The 21,307-nt window shown below is 43.7% G+C and overlaps 1 protein-coding gene across 11 annotated transcripts in view; it reads left to right on the forward strand.

Annotated features, from left to right (window-relative positions):
* LOC121009050 (sodium channel protein type 2 subunit alpha-like) overlaps nt 1–21,307 on the forward strand; it is a 190,344-nt gene that overhangs the window by 97,911 nt on the left and 71,126 nt on the right. For all 11 annotated transcript variants that reach the window (XM_040441962.1, XM_040441961.1, XM_040441963.1 and 8 more), the window contains 3 exons: nt 16,254–16,427; nt 16,907–17,263; nt 18,153–18,638. In XM_040441962.1, coding sequence (XP_040297896.1) covers nt 16,254–16,427; nt 16,907–17,263; nt 18,153–18,638 — 1,017 coding nt within the window. The remainder of the gene's footprint in view (nt 1–16,253; nt 16,428–16,906; nt 17,264–18,152; nt 18,639–21,307) is intronic.

Genomic DNA, 21,307 nt, shown 5'->3' on the forward strand with positions numbered 1-21,307 from the left:
TTTACCTGATAAAATGTTTTTTAATGTGATTTTCCATTCTTTCAAGAAGTGCATGTAATGTAACCACTTGGATGTACCATAGGTGTGTTCTGTTATGTAAGTTCAATTCTCAGTCTAAAATTGAACTGAGATCTAATCAATCCCATTATGGGTCAGGATTCAGCCAGAAAAAAGATAAATGTCATCTCCAGCTTGGAAGTGTGAAACTTTATCTTGATACTAGAAAGGGTTGGCATAGAAACAAGACAAGAAATTCACAAAGGAATTCTCATTTCACAGCATAGAAAAAGTCATAAAATACAAGTATTTCAGAAGTATTTAACAGAACCAAAAATGGTAAGAAATGTCAAGACTTTTTGGCTGTTTTGACTAGATATTGTCGAATTATTCAACCCCAAATGAGCAAGTCTGGTAGGGCCTTTTTTTATTTTTTTCATGGACATGTTTGTATGAAGCTTTTTTAATGTGTTTTTGGATTTTTGTTCACGGACATGTGTGCATAAGGTTTGCTTAATGTGTTTTTGGATTTTTTTCATGGAATGTGGCTGTATAAGGCTCCTATAATGTGCTTTTTTTATGGACATAGCTGTATAAAGCTCCTTTTGAGGTATTTTTTTTTTTTTTCATGGGCATGGCTGTATGAGGCTCTTTTAAGGTGTTTTTGAATTTTGTCATGGGTATGGCTGTATGAGGGTCCATTAAGGTGTTTTTGGATTTTTACTTCAAAATATGTCTCAATAAATGTTTATCATAATGAGAAGCTGCATTTGTTCAAGATCAAGAACATCACAATTCAAGGGGCCGTAATCACATCACATTATCCAGCAGCCATTATGGTATTGATTAAAACCAGAATTAATGTATTTAAAGTGAACCTGTCAGGTGATTTATAGTGCCCTAGCTTAGAGTAGGATATCATTGAGGGAGAGAAGCTGAGCTCTGTAATACAAAGGTCTATGTGATTTGGAGGAGAATTTTTGAGTAAATCCTGACAGGACTCCTAGGAGAGACAGTGAGAGTCCTGATTGCATTGCCCACAGATGGGTTTTACATGAAAGTGCGATTGTGTGCACTGTTCTCCTAAGTTGAGGCAGATCATGAAGGGCGAATAACACTGGTTCTACTGGCTATAATTATTTTGGTGCCCAAAGGGGTTTGATTTCCCTTACCCCCAACAGAGTACTGAAGGGAAATAATGATCTTCTAGCCTGGACTTCAGCCAAACTGCATCATAGTCCCAAACAGAGACCAAAAAAACAAAAATTTTCAGGGTGAACTTACACGTTGCAGTATTGTGCTGTGTGTCCTATTAACGCACAGCAAAACCATTTGCAATGCATTTTTCAGCAGTAGGGATTTTACAAGTGACATTTTTCGCCAGTAAAAAGCCAAAAATACACATCACGGGAAAGGCATGAGTTTTTGCTATGTGATCATTGTTTTTTTTCCTAATGTTTTTTTTATATGTAGATGTTTTTGTATTCATATAAAATACATTTTACAGCAATTGTATTTAAGGTATGTAAGGTCTGTGCAGTACCAGCATAAGCTACACAAGTTATAACAATTCACAAAGTAATTGAAAATTCATTTTGTGCAGAGCAAGGGCAAATAATTGCAAACCGTGTTTTAATTCTCCAATGAACGGAAGAGAACATACATTGATCTATTGGGTTAACAAGCTGCCAGTGCTGCAGTGGCTTCAGTGCACTGGTTACTTGCTGGAAGCTCTGACTCTGCAAAATGCTTGCTGCTGAGATGGCACAACTGAAGAAGTGCAGGCGTCTGTTATTGAACAGAGCGACTTGCAGCACATCTAATAAAAGACCTAATTTGCATTGAAATAGGAAGTCTGTACATCACATTTGTTCATTGTGTTGACATGCCTAGGTTGAGATAGGCTAGCATTGGTCAAAATGTTTTGGGCTCATTCATATATTACCGTATTTGTAAAAAAGCTATGTGGTTATGAGCATTTTTATGGAAACAGCACATTTTGGCCTCTTTCACACGGGCGTTCCGGATTTGCTCTGAATGCGTCGCGTGTGCATTGCAGGAAACCCGCGCAAGTAGGTACGCAATTGCAGTCAGTTTTCACTGCTAATACCTTCCGATGTTCATTTTTTTCTGCGCGAGTGCAATGCGTTTTGCACGCGAGTGAGAAAAAAACAGGGCTTTTTTTCTGGCGGAACGCACCTGAACGGCGTTCCGCCACCTTTTGACATCGCAGCCTGCCATGCTCCAGCATCGCAGGCTGCGATGTATCAGCGGGGAGGGACTGGGAGGAGGAGCTGGGGGCCGGTGCGTTCACTGTGCTCCGGCCCCGCCCCTCCAGTACAGTTATAAAATGTGTAATTCAATTAATAATGATTCATGCTGCCCCCTCTGTAGTATAACATTCAATATATCCTACTCACAGGGCTACTGTTATATCGTAATGCAGGCCGGCCGAGGGGAGACGAGCGGCAGAGTGACTGACTGACGTCACGTGCCTGCGCCACCTACTTTATGAATGAAGCAGGCGGCGCAGGCACGTGACGTCAGTCAGTCACTCTGCCGCTCGTCTGCCCGGCCGGCCTGCATTATAACGTAATAACAGTAGCCCTGTGAGTAGGATATATTGAATGTTATACTACAGAGGGGCCGCATGAATCATTATTAATTGAATTACACATTTTATAACTGTACTGGAGCGGCAATGGGGGGTCTGTGGATGACACTGTTAAGGGGTGGGGGGGTCTGTGGATGGCACTGTTAAGGGGTGGGGGGGGGTCTGTGGATGGCACTGTTAAGGGGGGGTCTGTGGATGGCACTGTTATGGGGTGGGAGGGGTCTGTGGATGGCACTGTTATGGGGTGGGGGGTGTCTGTGGATGGCACTGTTATGGGGTGGGGGGTCTGTGGATGGCACTGTTAAGGGGGGGTCTGTGGGTGGCACTGTTATGGGGTGGGGGGGTCTGTGGATGGCACTGTTATGGGGTGGGGGGGTCTGAGGATGGCACTGTTATGGGGTGGGGGGGTCTGTGGATGGCACTGTTAAGGGGGGGGTCTGTGGATGGCACTGTTATGGTGTGGGGGGTCTGTAGATGGCACTGTTATGGGGTGGGGGGTCTGTGGATGGCACTGTTAAGGGGGGGGTCTGTGGATGGCACTGTTATGGGGTGAAGGGGTTTGTGGATGGCACTGTTATGGGGTGGGGGGGTCTGTGGATGGCACTGTTATGGGGTGGGGGGGTCTGTGGATGGCACTGTTAAGGGGGGGGGTCTGTGGATGGCACTGTTATGGGGTGGGGGGGTCTGTTGATGGCACTGTTATGGGGTGGGGGGGTCTGTGGATGGCACTGTTATGGGGTGGGGGGAGTCTGTGGATGGCACTGTTATGGGGTGGGGGGTCTGTGGATGGCACTGTTATGGGGTGGGGGGGTCTGTGGATGGCACTGTTATGGGGTGGGGGGGTCTGTGGATGGCACTGTTATGGGGTGGGGTGTCTGTGGATGGCACTGTTAAGGGGGGGGGTCTGTGTATGGCACTGTTATAGGGTGGGGGGGTCTGTGGATGGCACTGTTATAGGATGGGGGGGTCTGTGGATGGCACTGTTATATGATGGGGGATCTGTGGATGCCATCCACAGATCCCCCATAACAGTGCCATCCCCAGATCCTCCACCCCATAACAGTGCCATCCCCAGATCCCCCATTAACAGTGCCATCCCCAGATCCCCCATTAACAGTGCCATCCCCAGATCCCCCATTAACCGTGCCATCCCCATCTGGAGGGTTTCTTTGCTGGGCTGGACTTTTATAGCCCCCCCAAATTTTACTTGCATCCCTGTTCTCTAAAGGGGCGGTTTTTGGGGGCGGTCCTTGGGGTGGGTTGGGGCATGGCCAGCGGAGGGGGCGTGAGTTCCAGCACCTTTTCTCTGAGAAAAAAGCCCTGGAAAAAACTGAATGTGGTACGCAGACCCGAACCCAGACTTCTTCACTGAAGTTCGGGTTTGGGTTAGGTGTTCTGTAGATTTTATTATTTTCCCTTATAACATGGTTATAAAGGAAAATAATAGCATTCTTAATACAGAATGCTTACTAAATGTTGCTTGAGGGGTTAAAAAAAATATATAATTTAACTCGCCTCATCCTCTTGTTCGCACAGCCGGAATCATCTTCTTTCTTCATCTTTCAAGACCTGCAAAAGGATCTTTGATGACGTAATCGTGCTTACCACGTGGTGAGCGCAGTGACGTCAGTGCAGGTCCTGCTGAATGAATATAAAGCTTCTATTGGCTGATAAGGGTCATGTGACCAGGCTTCTATGGGCTAATGCATTTTTCGGGAATATCTCACGCAGGGATGTCCTTTTGAACAGCTCACTCTCAGACAGTAGCACTGTGTTGTCTGAGCGTGAGCTGCAGGGAGAAAGTCACTGTCCCCCCCACCCCTGAAGCTGACAGAAGTAGATTTTTACCTTCATTTTTTCAATCCCTGTCAGCTGCGGAGTGGGAGGGGCGTGGCCTAACCAGGTTGGACATGGCGTAGCTGGTCCTGGGTGCAGGGTTTTTAAGTCCATCTTTTGAGGGTGTCCTGAATGGCAACCCTAACTGCCCCCTGAACTGTGACCTCCACAGCACTCCACTCCCTTAACAGTGTCCTCCACAGCTCCCTGCACCTTTAAAGCTGACCTGCAGCAGTGAAGAAAAATGACTGGCTGGGTGTAAAACTGTGCGTATGTGGAGACTAAGGACCTGCGAGCTTCTATTGGCTGATAAGAGACATGTGACCGTGTGTATGGCAGTTGGAATATGAAGAGAAAGACCTGCAGGCTTCAATTGGCTAATGTAGGTCATGTGATGTGCCATATTTGCATTTTTTGGGGGAATATCTCAGGAACTGTACATGGTAGAGAGCTGAGACCCCCACAAGATTTCTTTCCAGGTAGCAAAGGATGTGTATACCAAGTTTTGTTGAAATCGATGGTTGCGTTTTTGAGTGATCGCGGAACATGCATACATACATATATACATGCTTCTTTTTATATATATATATATTTTAGCAGTCTGAAATTTGATTGTTTTCTAAAATACAGCCTTCTTGATTTCCTTGACTGTTTTGTGCTGTAGAGCTCACCTCCAGCTATGGCATGTAGAAAGGCACAGCAGACTTTATGGCAGATCCCTCAATGTTCTTCCAGATTTAGAATCGATACCCAAAGAGGATTTACCTCAGAGGTCCACAGCAAACTTAGGGGCTCTCATGCAAGAAGTATATGGGCCTCTTGCTCTTAAATAGCACAGCATAGAGCACCTGGTTGTGTCTCTTCAATTAACAACCAGTAGTTGTGAGCCATGGAAATCATTTATTTAGTCTCTTTCTTGCTGTATAATAGACAATGCAAATCTGCTTTTAAGGTAACAATGGGCTCTCTTGCTTTCTCAGGAAACTGTAAGGGTTACACATGCGATATGTCTGCTCCTGCTGAGGACTATGATTGCTGTAACGACTAGTTGCTTCTTTATCATAACAGTCCTCTTGCTTTTTTATATGGTTTATTTTGTGTCCGGAGTATTTCAGTCTTATCCGTTATTGCATTGTTACCACAAAATGAGGAACATTGGCTTCTACCTCACAGAGTTTTTCTTTGCCTTCCTCTGGATCAACTTGCTGAACTGGATGGGAAGTTGTCTTTTTTTTTAGCCTTACAAACTGTGTTACTATGTTACTATGTAAAAGTCAGGTTGGGACTCAAACGATCAGATCATGTTTACATCCTACACATTTCAGAACTAGGCGATCCCATTCTGTGCGATTGTGTGACCTGCTCAGTGCTATAACCGCCAGTGTTATATAACTGTAGGCATAGCATTGAAATAGAATGATTCCCTACATACATTCGACAACGTTGAAATTGCAACACTAAGAACGTAAAGTTATGGAATTATGGAAATCCAAGGATCAATAGATATGTTAATGATATGCAAATTATAAAAATGGAAACAAAATATTCAAAACATCTCAGTCTATTCAGTATGGACTATGAGCGCCACTTGAAGAAATACGAGTGCTTACCTGATTTGGCATGCTATCAATGAGGTTATTAATGGTTGTCTGAGAGATGTTCTGCCACGCTGAATGCACTTGGGCATGCAAATCATCAAGATCCGCTGCTGGCAGCTCCCTTTGCAATTGCTGACCAATGATGTCCAAGATGTGCTGAATGGAAGACAAGTCAGCAGACACTGCTTGCCATGGTAACACATATAGGCCATGCAGGCTGCTCTAGCATGAGCATTAGGTGGCCTATCTTTGTAAAAAAAAAGAAAGCTCCTTTGGAGAAATGGCCAAAATCAATGTAACAATGAGCTGTTAGTGTTTATGAAATGAATACTAGAAGGGTATGGCTACCATACATTATGCCACCCCACACCATAATACCAGGAGTAGGACTGGTGTGATGAACCCTTCATAGCATTGCCCACATGTTCTCTAGGCTATTATTGTGCCTGAGACAAAAGCAGGACTCATTGCTGAAAAGGTTAGACCTTCATTCCAGTCTCCATTACCACCTTGCTGTGCACAATGATTGCCTTTGAAAGCGGTGGCATGAGGTCAGTGGAACACCTGTAGCTGGACGTCTGGCTCATAGTCTAATGTTGTGCAAAGGCCTTCTGATGGTTTGTGTAGACTTTGTTTGCCACCCTAGGTTTTGGATGTGACGTTCTATTTCACTTACAGTACAGAATGGATCACTATGCATCATTCCTCTAACCAGATAATTTGTCCGTGCAGAGGTCCGCCTTTGTGCACCTCTTTTCATTCTATCATTATTCTCGCAACCACTGAGACACATAGTGGTCTGCTGGAGTAATAAACCAAGGCCTCTCAGTTGAAGGTCTCTGCCCCTATCATTTTGCGACAAGTGGAGATAACTGGCACGTTGACAAACTGGAGATATCACACAATTATCCCACAAGACTTATTAATCAATCTGGTTTTTGTGCCTCTCCCACATCCCAAAGAGTGGAGTTAGGTTCTTGAAAATGTGGTCATCTGCAGATCTTAGAGACACCTGCTACTTTCTCGATTTGCATAACATTACGGCTTGTGCTTCTTGGTGTTGCAGTCTTTATTTATATAGTTCCAACATATTCTGAAGCGCTTTACAATCGGAGAGTTCATGTACAAACAAAGTCATACATTACATAGCAACCAACAAGCAAACATTTAGAACAAGAGGAATGAGGACCCTGCTCACAAGAGCTTACAATCTATGAGGAGGTAGAGGTCACGCAAAAAGTAACAAAGTGCTTGTTTTGTACAATGGTCCAGCCATCTTAACAAAATAAGGAAGAGATATAAGGCTGCATGAGGCAGCCACAAACCAATACCAGTAGTGATTTTGAGTGCATGGGGTGTGGTGGATACAGTTGGATGTTAGATCCAGCTCTGAAGAATGACGATGAGGGAAGGGGGGGGGGGGGGGGGAATTGGAGAAGAGTAAGATAGAGAATGTGATAAGCCCCCTAAAAAGATGTGTTTTTAGGAAGTGCCCAAAACTGTGGATGTTGTGACTTAACCTAATTGCTTGGGGTAGGGAATTCCAGAGAACTGGTGTAGCTCTAGAGAAGTCTTTGAGACGGGCATGAGGTGTTCGGATCATGGTGGATGTTAGTCGTAAGTCATTAGCTGAACGGAGAGCACCGGTAAGATGGTAGACAGAACTGAGGGAAGAGATGTAGGGAGGTGTAGCACTGTGGAGAGCTTTGTGGGTGAGAGTGAGACGTTTAAATTGAATCCTATAGTCTATGGGCAACCAGTGTAATGATTGCTACAGGGTGGAGGCATTGGAGTAGCAGTTAGACAGATAGATGAGCCTGGTTGCGGCATTCAGAATAGATTGGAGAGGGTAAAGTTTATTGAAGGGATGACCGATTAACAATGAGTTAAAGTAATCAAAATGTGAATGGATCAGGGCGACAATGAGAGTTTTTGTTGTTCTACGGTAAGAAAAGGGAGTATTATAGATATGTTTTTGAGGTGCAGGTGGCATGAGAGGGTGAGTGACTGAATATAGAGATCAAAGAAAAGATATATTTAACATGAAACTCAGACAGTGGGCATGATGCCTAGGCATTATTGTAGTGCCACCCACTGAAAGAAAAATATCAGGCTTAAGTAGCTTAGTAGATGGAGAAACACAACTAGTTCAGTTTTTGAAAGATTCAGTTTCAGATAGAGGTCAGACATGATGCTAGGCACAGCAGACAGTCACTGGTGTTTAGTAGTAGTGCTAGGGTGATGTCACGGGATGAGGTATAAAGTTGAGTGTCGCCAGCATGGCACTGAAAACCAAATCTACTGATAGTCTGTTCAACTGGGTGTTCTGAAGAGAGAATAGAGTAGAGAACCTAGGTTTGAACCCTGAGGAACCCCAACAGCAAGTGGGAGAGAAGTAAAGCCAGCAAATAATTCACAAAAAAAGCAGCCAGAAACATAGGAAGAAAGCCAAAAGAGAGCAATGTCCTGATGGTCTATAGATTGGAGCCAAATAGGAGATGGTGCATTTAGCTGTCAGGAGGCCATTTGACACTAATGGTAGTTTCTGTACAGTGTAGAGTGCGGAAACCAGATTGTAAGGGGTCAAGGAGAGAGTTAACATAGTAGATGATAGTGGATAGAGGATAATGGATTAGGAAAGAGTAGACCAGGTGTTCCAGAAGATAAATGAGAGATTAGTGGCAATGATGGAAGGGAATAAAGAAAGGAAAACTGTTGGCAATTGGGTAGGATATCAAGAAAAGAAGGAGAACCACTAGGGACAGAGTAGAGCCTAAAATTACCATGAGATTTCCATATCTTGAATGCTCTGGCTGCTGTAGGTGATCAGAATAGATAGAGAAGGACTCAGTTCTAAATTTTGGTATGCAGCCCCATGATCGTTACATCCCGGGCATATGGACTAAGCTGTAGTGCCTACTAGATATTGTGTATATTAGGTAGTTGTTATAAAAGGAATTTCTAATTTTAGGGAAAATTGTACATATAAAAATTGTACTCTAGTTGTTTGTGGCAGGATAGAGAGTGACGCAGTATTTTTGCACTAATTCTTTAGCACTTTCTAATATATTTTATTATGGGTAGAAGAACAAATAGAGCTTCAGTGCCCATTCCCATTCACACAATCCGCTTTTATCTTCATAGACATAGGCCGCTCCTCTTGAAGTCTTTGGGGACTGAAAACAGATTAGTCCTCCTATTAGTGGCTGTAGTTTCCCAAAATTCTGCTAGTTATCGGTGTGGGGAATACAGCATCAGAGCTCTATAGCAGTATATACAGTATATATGCAAAATGCTGCACAAAGTTGTAGTGTTCACAGGCTTCTGTGTCTGGTAACCACAGTTGTAATGTGGTCATAATTTCTTTCAATGGTTTGGAATTCGACTCCTGTAAGTGTTATAATGTCTCTGGATTTTCCAGGATCCTCCCCAAAAGTTTTCCTCACCTGCCACCAAAGATTTTGCTCTGTGTTTTATCCTTTTATACCAAAGGCATGAAAAATTAATAGGCCACAGTGCACTTTGGATGCTGCGTAATTAGCAACCACACTTTGACTGAGGTTGTCAGTTTCATTGTTTATTCTCCCTTTCGTGTACTTTGAAGAGATGAATTATTGAACAGATTGTCATTTAGTGCGGTACCTCTGGAAATATCTAAATGACAGGTCCACGCACTTACTGGGAATTTAGCAGCTACCTACAGCAGGAGCTTCCTTTTTTCTTCCACTCATATAACTCATATAGTGGAATCACTTTTCTAAATATTCATTTTACTATTTTATTCGGGTTTTTTTTCTGTGTTCTCCCACAATGGGTTTCAGTACACAAAGGGGTTGATTTGGTGAGACAACCCCTTTAAAAAGGTTGTTAGATGACGACAACCATTTTCATAATGCAAGTGATTGCATTTTTCAAAAATTCGATTTGGATGCTTTGCTAAATTTCTCCAAGAAATTTGCTTTGTTCTGAATTAATTTGTCATGAAGAGCATTAAATCAGCTATATCCCGGCCTGCAGAGAGAGTGTTTCTTGGTGTGCATCACTGTGCATTGCAGCAATATGCATAGCTAGTCCTTTCTGGTAGTCAAGCTGTTACTATGCGTCAGTATGACAGGGAGGTCTCATACAGTATAGGGATGTGCGCATTGTCATGCAGGCCACTAAGAGTCCTAACTAATCCCTAGCTTAACAAAAAGAAAAACATACAGCAGCCTTTAGTAAAGGAAAAAAAAAACTACCGTATTTTTCGCCCTATAAGACGCACCGGCCCATAAGACGCACCTAGGTTTTTGAGGAGGAAAATAAAAAAAAAATGTTTTAAGCAAAAGGTGTGCTTTTGGTGGGCTTTTAACTAATGGTAGCCTGTGAATGACACTATTATGGGGGATCTGTGGATGACACTGTTATGGGGGATCTGTGGATGACACTGTTATGGTGGTCTGTGGATGACACTATTATGGGGGATCTGTGGCTGACACTGTTATGTGGGTCTGTGGATGGCACTATTATGGGCGTCTGTGGATGGCACTGTTATGGGGGCATCTGTGGATGGCATGACACTGCTATGGGGGGATCTGTGGATGACAGATAAATAGCATCTTATGCTATGTGTCATCCACAGATCCCCCCCATAACAGTGTCCCTTAGTATTGTGAATGACCACCAATACAGGGGGTGGGGGCTGGCATCTACACTAGTTTTGTAATGGCAGTGGGGCCCAGTGCAGTCATCGTATTCTAATCGTATCTAGCTGCAGGCAATGTTTAACTATAGAATATCTTCAATCCAGCAGCCCGTACTTACGTCCGTAGCAAGTAGCAGGCAGGAGACTGGACAGGTGGGCGGGCACTGGCAGCGGAACTCACTAGTCACATGCCCGTGCCGCCTGCTTCATTCATAAAGTGGGTGGAGCAGGCGCGTGACATAGTGAGTTGCGCTGCCAGTGCCCGCCCGCCCAGCCTCCTGCCTGCTACGGACTTAAGTACAGGCTGCTGGATTGAAGATATTCCATAGTTAAACATTGCCTGCAGTTAGATAAGATTAGTACAGTGAGCGGGGCCCGGTGCAATAGAATACAATGACTGCACCGGGCCCCGCTGCCATTACAAAACTAGATGCCGGCCTCCAGCCACTCCTCCCTCCTTGCTGATACACCTCCGACCGCACTGTTCAGCATGCGGTCGACGGTGTATCAGTGTAAACGGTAGCATTCGCCCCATAAGACGCACTGCCATTTCCCCCCCACTTTGGGGGGGGGGAATTGCGTCTTATGGGGCGAAAAATACGATATGTCTCCCTGCAGGAGCTGTGTCCCACTGACTCTTTAGTGGAACAAAAGAAGGACATAGAGGCAGTGCCAATAAAGTAGTGGAGGAAAAAAAAAGGTTATTTTAATCCATGTTGTGGCAGTGCAAACATATGCTTTTGAATCATTTCTGTTAGCTGTATAATGACTGTGTGTCACTATTAGGCTCAGTTCACACTTTGCCACACTCAGTTCACACTTAATTTGGTCAGTTAGGGGTCAAAAACACAGAAAAGGTGCATAACTTTTTATGATACTTTATCTGAGTAGGATTGGCTCCTGATTTTGGCTCACCATACAGTAACTGTTGTAATTGACCAAATCAGTAAAGTGTGAACTTTACAGGTCAATATTAGCGTCAGGTATAATGTACTTAACCGTGCAGTGGCCCAAGATTGTAATATAGTGGGAAAGAGCAGTCTCATTTTACACTGTCTGCTGTTTCCACATAGATTGATAAATAACCTATTTTGTTAGCCACTGATACAAGTAGTAGCCCCATAAAAGAGTGGGGAGGGTGTCAGCAATAAGTTTGTGTTGACATCACTGTTTATTTTTCCCTTCTCCTGACCTGTGAGATGAACAACTCCAAAAAAATAAAAAACTGATCCTGTCTTTTGAGCAGCCGCTTTCACATGGTCAGTATTTGGTCACTAATTGATCAGTATTTGTAAAGAAAAAACAGGAGTGGGTCTAAAACAGAGATGACATGTGATGGAAATATTTGCATGTCTTCTGTGTTTTGGACCCACTCCTGCTTTTGGCTTCCGAATCATAATCAAGTCCTGATGCAAAATACAGACTGTGTGTCATGGCCTTTGGTTTGCGCTGTGACACTGTTGCCACACTTGCCTGTGGCAACGTGTTGCTGTGAGAGCATGCGGTGACAGTGCCTCGGCCTTCTGGGTGATTGCCGTGACATGGTTGCCACGCATACTGTTGCTGGTGGTAACGTGTGGTTTTGTATGCTTGTGTGTGCGCTTCCCCTTTAAGTTTCTTCCTTCCTCTGTCTGGTGTTGGAAGGGTTTACTCCTTTCCTAGTGTTTTGTGAACACTGGGCTTATGTGTGTGTGGGTGTGGCTGCTTGGGCTATTTAGCCTCTGCTGGATGCCTGAAGCTCAGTGTTCCTCCAGCCTTGGTGTATGCTGGTGGTTCACTGTTCTTGGCTTTTACCATCTGTCCAGTGAGGGCCACCCTTGTGGTCATTGATGTTATTATGGTGTCTCTTTCCCTTCTTATCTTTTGGTTTGGTGGGTTATGTTCACGGTGTTGTATGTCTTGTGTTGTGTTACATGGCTGGTGATGTTTGGTGTCCAGCATGTTTGCTAGACATTTTCCTGTCTCACGTTTATTGCAGCTATGGGTCTCCTGGGTTCATGTGTGGTTGTGCTTTGTGCTGTGTCCTTTAATGTTGGTGTGGACAGCAGCACTTGTGCACGGGTTCCAGTCAGTGTGTCTGTGGCAGGTAAGTGTGTTTTGGGTTTCTCTTACCTGCCAACTTCATATGCTGTATGTGATTCCCTCTCCTTGCAGCCTGGCCTCAGATAGAGACTCCTGTTCCTCTATGACTGGGATGAACAGGTCGTCTCTTTCCTGCTCCTTGGTGAGGGATTACCAGGGCGACTCAGGGTCTCTAGGATTCCAGAGTATGAGCCGTCTTACCATCGGGTCCGCTCATACGGTGAGGAGTCAGGGAGAGGATTAGGGACGATGTAGGAGGTGACCTGCTCCCTTATTACCCCTTTTGGCCAGGCTGATCTCTTTTTACCCTTTGACACCGCACGGTGGGGGGTTTCCCCCACTCCCCACAGTGACACTATGCGATCGAGGGCTTACGGATGCTCCAAAGACCGTAGTGTTTTCCAATCCGTAGTGTTTTCCAATCTTCTGACAGATTAGAAGAAGAATAAAATAAACAATGATGTCAACAAGGCCATACAGGTGCACTAGTGGCCCCAGAACAGAGTGGTGAGGGTGGCAACAGGATGAGGAGTCAACATAGTGGCCCAGTCACAGAGTGGTGAGGCTGGCAACAGCATGAGGAAACATAGTGGCCCAGTCACAGAGTGGTGCATGTGACAACAGCATGAGGAGTTAACAAAGTGGCCCAGTCACACAGTGAGGAGGGTGGAAACAACATGAGGAGTCAACATAGTGGCCAAGTCACAGAGTAGGGAGGCAACAGCAGTGCCAGCAACAGCACAAGATGGTGGCAGTACTTGAAGAGGGCAGCAGAGGCAGCAGGTGTGTGGCATCAGGCATGGGGCAGCATCTGAGTAGTGGCTGAAGCACGTGGTCAGAAGTAACGGGCCATATTTCATAATGTTCTGCTATGGCAGCACACTGCAGTCAGAACATTAATGCCAGAATTATCTAATCTGATGCATCAGGCACCAGTGTGTGGAAATCCTGACTAATCCACGCCTGATTCATCTTTATAAAAATTAATCTTGCAACATTTTTTGTTGAAAGGTGAGTTCTCCTTGGGGTAACTATGCCCCCTGCTGCACTAAACACTGTGATGCCACACTACTGGCTGGGCAGGAAAGCCACCCTCACCCCATGATGATGAAGCTCCTCTTCACCCAGCTACCACATGCGATTGGCTACATCATCATCCACTGCTGTTTGCTCATTACCTATGTCACCCTCACCAGTCTCATGGACGCGTCCCTGACCGCTCACGACACCTGCTCCCATGCATCTGTCATAGTCACTACTTTAACGCCTACAGTGAGGAAGTGCAACGGTGCCTCCCTGCAGGGCCCTCTCTATAGCGCATCTCAGGTGTAGGAATGCCGAGTGGTATAGTGCTGCCTAAAACATCTCTTATTGTGTCATGGTGCTCCTACCTGGATACTACTGGACCCCAGGCTTTGGCTCTGAAGCAATAAATAGGGGGAATAATTGAGGGATAAAAGAATAACTTGAGTCCAGACCTTGAGATGAAGTTCAATGGCAGCTTTACTTTGAATAAATATTTCTTCAAACAGTTTACAGGTGTTGTCTTGGTTCCAGCAGGCTTTAGCATTAACTGGCAGGCAAACTCAACTCTGCTTTATCTCTGTTTCTCTCTGACTCTGCTGTACTGACAGGCTGGCTGTATAACTTTGCTTCTTCTGTATGCTGCAATTCTCTCAGTAGTCTGACTCTAGGTTATGCCAGGGAACTTTCCTCCTGGCTCCTGAAGCTTTAGGTTTCTGCCTTTATGGCCAGCAGAGCTTTATGGCCAGAGCTTTATGGCCAGCAGAGACGTGCCCATGCATACCCTTCTCCTGTCTAGGGAAGACTGGACTGGAAATAACTGGTCCCCACCCTTCCTGCAGGAAGTAGGACTAGCCCACTTCTTTCCAGAGGGGGGTTAGCATGGAATGGAACACTCCATTCTACCTAACTATAGCTTTGCCATATTTGCTGCCACCTGCTGGTGAACCAGACACATTACATGAACATAACAGTTGCATAAAGATTAGGAATGCACAGTGTAGAGGACCTGGATAAAAAGTACATAAGATGACATTGTGTTAGCCCAATAAAGACAGTAGCAGGGTGAAGGAGTGGCCAGTATCTGCTAACTGTCCTCAATAAGCTTTTCCTCAATAAGCATGTCAATTACTTGCCTGGCAGAAGGAGCTGCAAAGAAAAGAGGCAGGTTCAGGACAGGTGAGAGCACAGAGCTTTCTCCTGGGCGGGGTTGGTCATCAAAACACAACCGCTGGATGACAGTGGCAGCTCTGGCCGTCTCCTGCAACATTTTTGCCACCGCCCGTTCCTTTGGAGGGCCCTGGTGTGTCTGTTGGACATACTGTACAGTAAAACTAACTGTATATGTAAAATACGTTTTTTAATGTCACTGTGGACACCTCGATAACAGTAAAACAAGACAGGTTATTACCCCAATTTGAGAATTGGGGTAATAGATAATAGAATTATTTATCTACTAAACAAGATTGACACCCCAAGCTGGCCAGCTATTTCTAGAACTCCCATAGAAGTGAATGGAGAGCGCACCTCTCCACTCATCTCCATGGGAGTTCTGGAAGTAGCCAGCTATTTTCAGCAGAGAAGTGAATGAAGAGTGGCTGCACTTGCGAGGTGCGCCCTCGTTCACTTTGGGGACCCCATTCTAGAGATAGGTTCAAGTCCCAGTGGTAGGACCCACACCTATCTGACATTGGAGGCGTATCCTAGCAATATACCACCAAAGTGTAAAATGCGCCAACCCCTTTCATATATTCTTCCCCTTGACTGAGGCCATTATCATGTGTTATTTATCATGTGTTATTTACTTCACCTGGCAGTGGCTTTATTAATTTGGTTGATTGGTGTAGGTCTCCATAGGAGGATCTGTATACTCAAAACGATATTTTAACGAAGACCATTTGTGAAATATGCATTTTTTATTTATTTATGTTGCATTGGAATAATAGAAGCTGACTGTAAATGTGAATGTTTCCTTTAAATGCGCAACCATGAATCTGGATTATGATCTAAAACACATTAGACTTTAGTAATCAGTAAAGCTGCAGTAAGGATGACGGTCACTCTATTCCAGGAGGATAAAGTCTGCTTTTTTTGCTCAAGCCCTAACCATTCTAAATCGATCTTTGTCAAATCATTATGCAATTTCATATTGTATTTTCCGTTTTTAGACCTGGAAGAGACCACAGTACTTACAATATGTTCTGGCACAATGCAGCACAGAAAATGCCGATATTGCTTTTCATTCCTGTTTTTTTGCTTCTTTTTTCAACCCTGCTACACAGGACACAGTCACATTTATACTTTTAGGCATGTTAAAATTCGGCTACGGCTTATTAAGTTTAATATGTGAAATTTTGATTCCTTTATTTGTACTAAGTTGAGCAAATAATAATCACATATGCCATCTTCTTCTTTATAGGTCTTCACGGGTATTTTTACAGCAGAGATGATATTTAAGCTGATCGCCCTTGATCCATATTATTATTTCCAAGTCGGATGGAACATATTTGATAGTATTATAGTCAGTCTCAGTTTGATGGAACTCGGCCTTTCGAATGTGGAAGGGTTGTCCGTTCTCAGATCATTCAGATTGGTATGTATACAAAAAAATTGATCAGTGTCTATAGCAATCTTTTAAAACAGTGATTACTATTGGTTTGATTGACATAAATGTTTATAGGACAGTGGAATAAATTCTCCCAGAGTAATAAAAAAAAAAATGAATCGCTGTCCAAGGAGGTCAATAGGTCAAGGAGGTCCCTGTTAGTCAAGAGATTGTGGATATAAATGTTCACCCCACACATTGTTTTAGGGGAGTAGCTAAGAGAAAGCTACTATTTAATTATTATTATTTTTTTTTTTTTTTTTTTTTGGGGGGGGGGGGCTCTGAAATCAAGTGGAAAAGGATTATAAGCTATAACGAGTCAGTTGAGAATTGTGGGCATTTAAAAAAATGCAAATTTGGGCCAGTCAAGCATCATACAAAGACATCCACACCATAACACCGTAAACATTGCAGCTGAAATAAAGCAAATGATATTTAATATTAATACATTTGCTTTTCCTCCTCAGCTTCGTGTCTTCAAATTAGCAAAATCGTGGCCTACCCTCAACATGCTGATCAAGATCATTGGTAACTCGGTGGGAGCTTTGGGAAACCTGACCTTGGTGTTGGCCATCATAGTGTTCATCTTTGCCGTGGTCGGTATGCAGCTGTTTGGTAAAAGCTACAAGGAATGTGTCTGTAAGATTGCACCTACTTGTACTCTTCCTCGCTGGCACATGAACGACTTCTTCCACTCCTTCCTGATTGTCTTCCGAGTGCTATGTGGAGAATGGATCGAGACCATGTGGGACTGTATGGAGGTGGCAGGACAATCTATGTGTTTAACAGTGTTCATGATGGTGATGGTTATCGGAAATTTAGTGGTAAGTCATTCATGTTGCTACAATTGAAAAGCATGGTGTGTTTTAGACATTGAGATATTAGTATGCTGGAGCTAATGTACATGAATGGAAACTATAAAGTATGGCTTCTTGAAATCACTGCAGCATAGCGGACTCGATTTTAAAAATATTCTTACCTGCTTTCCGTAATTTTGGGTCCTTTGTAAAGTGACTCGAGGTCCTAGCGGATCATAGAGGATGGGGCTGCGGTAGTTGCTAGTGCATTGGGAGGGTGGATAAAGCTCCACATAAAAAAAAAAAATAGCTTACAATAGTGTAAAATAGCAAAAAGGAGTTATATTCTCCTTACCAATCCTCTCTCACTGTAGTGCCTAAGCATACTCTACTGGTGTCTCTTCCTGATCCAGCGATAGTGTATTGACATGTGACTGCTGCACCAATTACGGTCAGCAGTGGTGACGTCAGCGATGTCGACACATCACCTCTGAAGCAGGAAGAACAGAGACCGGAAGTGTAGGCAGCAGGGGATCGGTAAGGTATTGCTTTCACAACATTATGAGCTTTTTCATGAGGTCAGAAAAGCCCTTTAATTCAGTATCTTTCTGTTCATTGCTTGCAGATGTGTGAATGGGGAAATTGGTCATTTCTTGCCCCTCTGTCCAGAGTATGGCAGGGAAGGGGGGTAATTCTATGCCATGTTTTCCAGTGTGTGGTTTTGTGTATGGGGATTAGGGTAACAGGTATGCCTAAGGTTCACTGGGGGGCCTTCTAGTGGACCAGTGTGACCTGAAATTTGAAAGAATAATTCTTTCATTTACAACACCCAAGAAAAAAGTTAGCATTTAGTTTATATTCATAACAACATTGCAGAATCCTAATGTTTTGTCTTATCTTTTAATTGCTTCCGTAGGTGTTAAACCTGTTCTTAGCTTTGCTGCTGAGCTCATTTAGTTCTGACAATCTTTCTGCCACAGACGAGGATAATGAAATGAATAATCTACAAATTGCCGTGGCCAGAATGCACATTGGGATAGCTCACGTGAAGAAGAGCGCGCGGGAGTTTGTCCAGAACGCATTTGTCAAGAAAAAGAAAGAATTAGAGGAAAATAAACCTTTGGAAGACATGCAAAACCAGAAAGACAGCTGCATATCCAACCACACCACTGTGGAAATCGGCAAAGAGTTTGAGTACCTGAAAGATGGGAACGGGACTACTGCCACAAGTGGAATCGGTAGCAGTGTTGAAAAATACATCATTGATGAAAGTGATTACATGTCTTTTATACATAACCCCAGTCTCACCGTCACTGTACCTATTGCTGTTGGAGAATCTGATTTTGAAAATCTAAATACAGAGGAATTTAGCAGTGAGTCAGATCTCGATGAGAGCAAAGAGGTAGGACTTGCTATTTCTCTATCTTGTGGTGGTTTGTTTGCTACATGTGCATCCTATTGTAGTACATTTTATATTCTTATATGCCGTTTTCTGACCTTACCCAGTTTTTCTAGCTTTTAAATTCCATACTTCAGACTGGAATTCAATGTCAAACCTACAGAAGGAGTAACAGAGTGAGGGAAGCAGAGAGCAGGAACTATGCGTTTCTTTAAAGCTAGGGTAATGCTACATGCACACGAGCGTTGTTGGTTTCCGTGTCTGTTCTGTTTTGTTTTTTTGCGGGTAGGATGCGGACCCATTCATTTGAATAGGTCCGCAAAAAATTGCTGTCCGCATCAGTATGTCCGTTCCTTATCCCTGCAAAAAAAAATAGAACATGTCCTATTCTTGCAATGGATCCGCAAAAAAACCTGAATGTCATCTGTTTTTTATTTTTTTTGCGGATCCGCAAAACACATATGGTCGTGTGCGTGTAGCCTAACTGTGTGACTAAGCGATAAGGAGACAGTAATTAAAGTGCATCTGTCAGCAGGTTTCTACCTATGACACTGGCTGACCTGTTACTTGCGCACTTGGCAGCTGAAGGCGTCTGTGTGGGTCCCATGTTCCCATGTGCCCGCATTGCTGAGAAAAATGCTGTTTTAATATAAGCAAATGAGCCTCTAGGAGCAATGGGGGCGTTACCATTACACCTACCGTCTCCTCTCCAATTTAGTTGACAGGGCCAGGTACTAAAAACATCATCACGCCCATTAAGCTCTTAATGACCGTGCTGACCAGGACTGTCGTAGGACCCATAACTGTTTTCTTTTTTCTCTCGTAGCTGTATGAGTACTTGTTTTTTTGAAGGACGAGATGTATTTTTCATTGGCACCGTTTTGGGTTGCATGTCATTTATTGTTTAGCTTTTATTCATTTTTGTAAGCAGGAGTTGCAAAAAAAATATAAAAAATCCTGCCATTGTTCCGGTTCTAGCTGTTTGCTGTACACTAAAAATAGCCTTTATTCTGTGAGTGTGGAATGGAAAAATAACAAATCCTACATTTTTTAATGCCATTTGGAATAAATAATAGCATGGCCTAATAGAAAAGATAGTGTACTGATGACAGCCATTGGGGTCTTTATTAAATGCATCCCTCTGTCAACACCTTTGATGCCACAGTTGCTATTGATTGCACCACCTAAGTGGATTAAACTGCCAGGATTGGAGCTAGCTTCATTCCAGGCAGTTGCACTGAGAGACCGGGTGTATTACAACTGAGCTTCTGCTGCTATATTGTGGCCCACCAGATCATCATGCTGGATATATGGTTTAATGATGCAGAAACTAGAACCCTCTTCATTACGGCTATATCCATCGTTGGTCGTTAAGGAGTTCCAGGTGAACATATACACTGCGCATTGCCGCAAATTGCAGTAATATGCATATGAATGAGCTATTACAATCCACATGTACAGTAACAGAATAAATCTGGTCAGAACTGAGGGCATGTTGTGGATTGCTTCAAAAAGCAAGTACAGGTGCAGCCCAACAATTAGAAGTAATCCCCATGCAGACCCCACAGCTGGCCAACATACAGTATAATAGCCTAAAGCTATTATATGTTACAAAATCTTGCCGAACATGGTAGACATTCTGATTGAAGCCCCATCTTTTTCTTCCTGCTCTACGTAGTCTTTATACATTATGTTGTTTTTGGGTTATGTTCATCATGTCTTACACATTAATCTCATTCTACCTTCCTCAAATGCTGTTAACTGTAGTTATTCACAACCCTTAAAGGAAACCTGTTATCAACTTAATGCTGACCGTACTGAGGGCAGTATAAAGTAGTGACAGAAATGCTGATTTCAGCGGTGTGTCACACATGAGCTAAAAGGAAGTGGTTGCCGAGAACCAGCATCATAATCATTGCAGCCCAGGCCTAGAAAAAGTGTCCTGGTTATTCCTAATCTCCTGCTCTCCCGCCCATCTGCTGATGATTGGCAGTTCTCTCCTAGAGAGAAAGGGAGAAAACTAGGTATTAGACTGTCAGCCATCAGCAGGTGGGCAGGAGAGCAGGAATTTATGAATAACCATGACTCTTCTCAGGTAGATTTGACTTTTTTTGAAGGCCTGGGCTGCAATGATTATGATGCTGGTTCTCGGCAACCACTTACTTTTAGCTGATGAGGGACACACCGCTGAAATCAGCATTTCTGTCACTACTTTATACTGCCCTTAGTACGTAGTAGTCAGCTTAAAGTTGATGACAGGTTCCAAGGTGTTTTCCAGGAATATATATTGATGACCTATATTAACATCTGATCAGTGGGAGTTAAACAACTGCCACCAATCAGCTGTTTGAAGAAATTGCAGCGTTTTGTGAGAACTGTGGCCTCCTCAAAGTATACCAGACACAGGATTGTACATCGTACAGCGGCTGTGCTTGGTATTGCAGCTCAGGCCCATTCACTTGAATTGGACTGAGCTGCCCATATGCCATGTCATTAATGAAAGTGACATCACTGGCCTGGGAAGAGAGCCAGTGACACCACTGGGAACCAGAGCACCACAGCCTCTTCAAGCAGATGGTTGGCAGGAGTGCCAGAAGTTGGACCCCACCAATATTTATGACCTATCCTGAAAACAGGACATTAATATTCTAGTCCTGGATAACCCCTTTTAA

The sequence above is a fragment of the Bufo bufo genome, chromosome 7 (assembly GCF_905171765.1).
Source record: "Bufo bufo chromosome 7, aBufBuf1.1, whole genome shotgun sequence".
NCBI lineage: Eukaryota > Metazoa > Chordata > Amphibia > Anura > Bufonidae > Bufo > Bufo bufo.